Below are 6,163 nucleotides of genomic sequence, written 5' to 3'. Positions count from 1 at the left end.
AAACCCCATCGTCTGTCATATGTCAAGATTTATTCGACTTAAGATTGAGAGTGAAAAACTCTTTCTCCACTGTGTATACTGCCCCGGCCGAGGTCTTATGAACTTAGTCTTATAAATCACATAGGATATCTCCTTATCTATCAAGGTCGACATATACCATATAGGTGCATACCCTACTCCTACAGTGAACCTACTGCAGCCAATCTACACTGCATGGATCCATATATCTAGAGACCATGTATTCGTACAGTCAAACTATAATAACCTCACTATGAGTAGCCGAAGCACCGCAGGTCAAAGAACCAATCACACTACTGCAACATCAAGCAAGTTACTGACGAGTGAATAGACATCCAAGTGACTTCTTGTCTTGGTCACGCTCAGTACCCTTGTTCTCTAACAAGCACCTGCACTATTACTTCAGTGTCCCCACACCGTGGACTCGAGTCTCGTCCATCCTCAAGAAAAGTAATGTGTGCACTGATCTCATCGGATCGATCACCGTCCTCGTGATGATCCATCGATCAGGAGCATTTAGAAATTAATTACCAATGATACATGGCTCAAATTCTCAACTCTTGAGAATATGCATCATTAACCTATTAATTCTTTAGACGATTCATAGACACATAAACAATATGACTGAAAAAGATGCCTTTTATTTATTCAATAATAATAAAGTCAAGTACAAAATTATGTCCCAGAATTAACAATGTGTCAGCCAGATTGGCTTCTAGGGCATACATCTAACAATTTGAACGTCTAAGACATTGCATAATTCATGGGTTAGCTAAATCAAATCCAATTGATTTGGTCTCAATGGTTGAAATCAAACTTGGTAGAGTAGTTGATCTAATCTAATTAAAGTTGTTTCTTAGATTGGGTCAAGATTACTCTTAATCTTTGCAATAGTTGTAGTTGATCAAGTCCATGTCTCTGATTAGACCAAATGGATGTTGATTTAGGCTTCGTGGTTGAGCTTGAGTTATGATATTGATCGAATTGAAATTGATAAACCAGTTGGTGCCAAAGGCAACTGTAATCAGTAGGTTTTTAATTGGGAGCTACTTGCTTGGTTTCGGTCCAGTCAAGTTAATGGCATACCCTTCCGCTGATCTCACTTACCTAGCCATCTTGGTGAATCTCTTTTGATCAGATCTCTGATTGACTCTAATTAACCCATGCCTGTAAGAAAATCAGTTGGACTGATTTAGGTGCATTGACTTGAATCTATTTCCTATGATACCTGACTTATGAAGTCAGTGGGAGGATTTGGATTGAGTCAACTTTTTATTATAAAAATCCTCTAAATTATTAGGTCCATAAAATGATATGGTTAATGGAGATGACCACGTCATAGCCTCCCATTAGTTGTGTGATAATGAGTCCAATGCGTCTATATACATTGGAGGCGCGTGCGCGCACTGGTGCGTATCAACCATTGGAATTGTCATACAATAATGATGAGTCAGTTGCAACTATTGGAATGGGTGGTCCGGTTGGATACCGGCCAAAGTCGGGTTGGAATATTTTTCAACTTTACAAATCCTGTGACTCCTCACAAGGATTATCCTAGCCAAGATTTTGCTAAATTGAACACAAAGGCATTATCTCCTATCACCAGAAGGGGTCAATTCTATCTTGACTCACACACCGACTTCGCAAGTACTTGACTGCACCCAGTAACCTTCCATCACTAAATTAGAAACTTAGATAGTCTGGTACCAAAGTACAGTGAGTTGCTTGCTAGTCATCGTGGTGATCTCAGGTCAGAGGGACACATACACCCATATCCACTCGAAACATCTCTTGACAGCAGAGCATTCTGGAACTGGTCATGTTCAGTGAAATGTATTCCTACACTTCACCTGTGTGGCATATCAGTGTCTCGACACTTCTTAGTTAAAAAGACAACCAATGACTCATAGACGTATTCTTGATAATACTATTGCCCTAGTAATAGCATATCGTTTGGTCGCGAACAGGTTTAAGGACTCATAGACAAATCCTCCTTTATCTTTTAAAAGAGTCCTACGGACTTCATCACATTACTAGAGTTCAAGAAGATGTACAAAATATATGCGATGAATAATGCCAAATAACCTTTTATTAATTTATTAATTCATATATAATTCAATCATCAACAGGCTGACGATTGACTTTTAGGACACAAATCCTAACACCTACTACTGTCAATCTGCATCACAAGGATCGATATGGCTAGAGACCATATATATGTGCAGTCAAACTACAACAACCTCACTGTGAATAGCCGAGGCACCATAGGTCAAAGGACCAGTCATACTACTGCAACATCAAGTAAGTCACTAACGAGTGGATAGACATCCAAGTGACTTCTTGCTTTGGTCACGCTCGGTACCCTTGTTCTCTAATAAGCACCTGCACTATCACTCCAGTGTCCCTACACTGTGGACTCGAGACTTGTCCATCCAAAAAAAAGCGATCTATGCACTAATCTCATTGGATCAATCACCGTCCCCATGATAATCCATCGATCAGGAGCATTTAGAAGTTAATCACCAATAACACATGGCTCAAATTCTCAACACTTGAGAATATGTATCATCATCTTATTAATTCTTTGGACGATTTATGGACACATATATAACATGAATGAAAAAAGATGTCCAATATTATTAAATAATAACAAAGTCAAGTACAAAACTATATCGCAGAATAAATAATGTATCAGTCAGATTGGCTTCTAGGGCATACATCTAACATCAACAACCTAGAGTTATGCTGTAACTATTTGGGATTGCACTGTATTTAGATAGAACGATCTTTTTCATATGGTGGAAAAATCGGCTGCCAAGGTAAGAGGGCCTAGATCGGCTTAGGATAGATGCCTAGCTGAGAAATATCCATCTGGGCTATATTTTTCTCATTAGGTGACATATGATCTTGGGGTCTATGGGTTTGTTCATCCTGCTATCACCAAGATAGACTTGGTCCGGCTAGGCAGGATACCATATGAGTTATGACTTGGACCAATTCGGTCGTGTTATGCCATCAAACTCATTTTCCACTATAACAATTTTCAGGGGAGCCACCCTAGTTAGAGAATGACCTGCACTACAAGCAATTCAACAGACTTTCATGAATGACAAAATTGTTAGATCTTGCCACTAGTAGATCAATAGTGATGCGGTCTTAATCTCTTGTTTGTGAGATATTACATTCATGGAGCAGTTTTCTCATAATGGAAGAAAAAACAGAAAGATACAGGGAATTAAAAAGCTATCATGTCCCAGGTAAGTCATTGTCTTTAGCATTGTCTCACTAAGATACATCACAAAGCAATCAAGTTGTTCTTGAATGCTCACAACTATGTCAACCTTACAATATTGCATTTGTCTCGGATGGAGTAACATTTCTTTTCTTTTTTCAAGCACAGAGTTATCTAAATTTAAACTAGTTTGCACTAAAATGCTTGCACGGGTACCATGGACATTTGTTTGGAAATTAGAGACCAGTACTCTGCTCAGAATTTATATAGAACTGTTCAGAAATATACAACTTGGGCACTTCAGCGTGGCATGAACCGTACAGTTCAGAACAAGGAAATACAGGCAAGTTATTGTCATGATGTCATTGCTAATCCAGCTTAATTACACCCTCTGTTAGGGGTTTCATTAAAAATACCAGTAATAACATTTTGCACGTTGAAGGACTTCATATGAAAATGCCCCTATGTATAGCAGCATGAACTCATTCATCCCCCCTTAATTGCACATAGATGGGGAGGCCTCCAAAACTCCCCCTCCCGAAAAGTTCAATTGTCAATTTTGCAGACTGACCCAGATTTCATCCTCATATATAATCAAATCAAAACGATCCAAAGCATAAATTACAAATTGAGTGCAAAAATAACTTGGAACTAGAAGTAGGACGATAATAAAATGGCAAATTAAGACATCACGAAATTTGAAGTTGACATTCCACCATCCAGTGTGGTGAACTATACATAACTGAAAAACAAAAACTTTGTCAAAATCAAAGAGTCTCCCGTCTTTAAGGGGTAGTAAGTTTCGCAGCATTGCTGCTTGTGGTCTGACCAGAACCACTAAGGTGACTGCTGCTGGGAGGGTACTACCACCTGGACTGCTGATATGGAGTGCTTAGCAACCTGCCTATCGATCCACATGTTAAGCAACGGTCCATGAAGTCGCATAAAAATGGACCTATCATGCTCGTCCTTGAAAGCCTCGCAGGCAGAAAGGAATGCTTCGGAGGAGATGTTAGGCAGTGTTTCCAACTTGTCAATGCAATCTTCAATCGAATACACCCTCGGTCCAGCAACATTTGCACAGCTGATTTGTTCTTTAGTTATCTTTGGTCGCCTCCTTCTTGTCTGCACAGGATCTGGTATAGCTTTTGCCACAGCAGTCCTTTTTCTTTTTCTGGGATTTGAGGAACTAGAGACTTCACGGGATGTGTTAGAGCTAGTATCCCTGTCATTTGCATCTAGAGCCGTTTTATCCTGATGCTTCGCAATTGATGTGTTTGCACAAAGCAACTCAAGGATCGCAAAAGCTGGGAAAGGTCTGTCCTTGCACTTGGCATATTGTGGATTTGCCTATTTTAAAAAAGAACACCAAATAAAATGGATGGTAAAAAGGATGCATAGATTGAACCACACTACTAGCTGGACAACTTAAGAAATAAACACCTACCTCTATCATGTCTTCCCAGTCTGAAAGATCTCCAATTATCAGCATATTTTTATCTGGATCCCATCCCCATCCACTTTTGGTTGCAAGGGTATGGTACAATGAGAATGACTTCTTTAAGACCTTCAAACGATTCTTGATATGGGCCTTAGTGTAAGTTAAGCCCGTCTGAAGATTAAACGTTGAGACTATTTGTGTCCAGGCATCATTTGTGAATTGTCCCCCAACATAGTTTCCTAGCATGTACTCCTGTTTCAATATCCTCAGCATGGTCTCATCAAGTGCATTGGTCCAATTAGAAGTGCGTTCCCTAACAGACTTTGCAGCAACTCTCTTTGTTGGCATGTCTAACATCAAATATTCAGATACAACAGATACAAGAAGAAGTAACCATAGCAGCATTATATAGCAGCAAAAGTAAAATGTATGATAAATCAATCAACATAGAACAAAGATACTAGCTAAACCTCAGGCAGATCTCTCTCTCTCTCTCTCTCGCTCTCTCTCTGTCTCTCTCTCTTTTCCTAAAGGAAAGAATGGAAGACCTAGACAGGGCTCCAAATTTTAATAGTATATATAGCAAAGTATGTTACCAGATTACAGCAAACTGAATTTCATATTTTGCAAAATACAGGAAAATACTTGATCACTAGTCAAGCAGCACAATAAGTGGTAAACTAGCATAAATAGCAGGCTTAGATTGAGTCACAAATAAAATAAATAAATAAATTAAACCAAAGATGTAGAACATTATCAGAATGAAAAAAATGGCAAGGGTATACAATAGATGTGACCATGGATGACATACAAGAATATTCACAACTTCGTAGCATATATAACATAAAACCATGACCACCATAAACAAATTATGTAATGGTATATATTCTCGTAGCACCATGTGGAGATTCTCACATCTGAATTTCACATCACCACATATGAAAACAGCAGAGATACAAAAAATGGTTAGGGTGAGCCCATATAAATGAGGCTGCAATCAAGACTTAGATCAAGCCAATTCTCATTTCCAGCATGGGAACTGGAAATGAGCAATATAAATGAGTTCAAACCACAAAATCTGACAGCCAAAAGTGAACATAAGAGAAGTGTAGATTGAACACAATATTGAGGCTTGGGCTGGGAAAAAAATAAGAATTAAGGCCTGAATTGAATATAAATGAGTTCACAGCACAAAATCTGATAGCTGCAGATGAATATAATAGAGGTGTAGATTGAACACAAAATTGAGGCTTGCATTGGGGAAAATAAGAATTAACGCGTGAAAGAACCAGTTCCTCAAATAAGAACAAAGAAATTCTTTTTCTAGTAGAAAAAAAAAAAAGCAAAAACAAAAGAATAGGATTCCATTGATGCTAAAGCTGAAATGAACAACATAAACAAGGCCAATTCTATTCTCAAAACATAGCAAGGGTGACATTAAGCACTACATTTAGACAGCATGAAAAATTAGA

At 38.5% G+C, this 6,163-nt stretch overlaps 1 protein-coding gene across 1 annotated transcript in view; it reads right to left on the bottom strand.

Annotated features, from left to right (window-relative positions):
• Positions 1–3,807: 3,807 nt before the first annotated feature.
• Positions 3,808–6,163, bottom strand: part of LOC103697481 (L10-interacting MYB domain-containing protein-like) — a 37,682-nt gene continuing 35,326 nt past the window's right edge. Inside the window, exons 3-4 of the mRNA XM_039131026.1 lie at positions 4,698–5,027; positions 3,808–4,600 (exon numbers count right to left, since the gene is read on the bottom strand). Of these exons, the coding sequence (XP_038986954.1) occupies positions 4,088–4,600; positions 4,698–4,964 (780 nt within the window). The 5' untranslated portion in view covers positions 4,965–5,027 and the 3' untranslated portion in view covers positions 3,808–4,087. The remainder of the gene's footprint in view (positions 4,601–4,697; positions 5,028–6,163) is intronic.

This window comes from Phoenix dactylifera, chromosome 10 (assembly GCF_009389715.1).
Source record: "Phoenix dactylifera cultivar Barhee BC4 chromosome 10, palm_55x_up_171113_PBpolish2nd_filt_p, whole genome shotgun sequence".
Taxonomy (NCBI): Eukaryota; Viridiplantae; Streptophyta; class Magnoliopsida; order Arecales; family Arecaceae; genus Phoenix; species Phoenix dactylifera.
The sequence above is the reverse complement of the archived record's forward strand: the minus strand, read 5'-3'. Positions and strand labels throughout refer to the sequence as shown.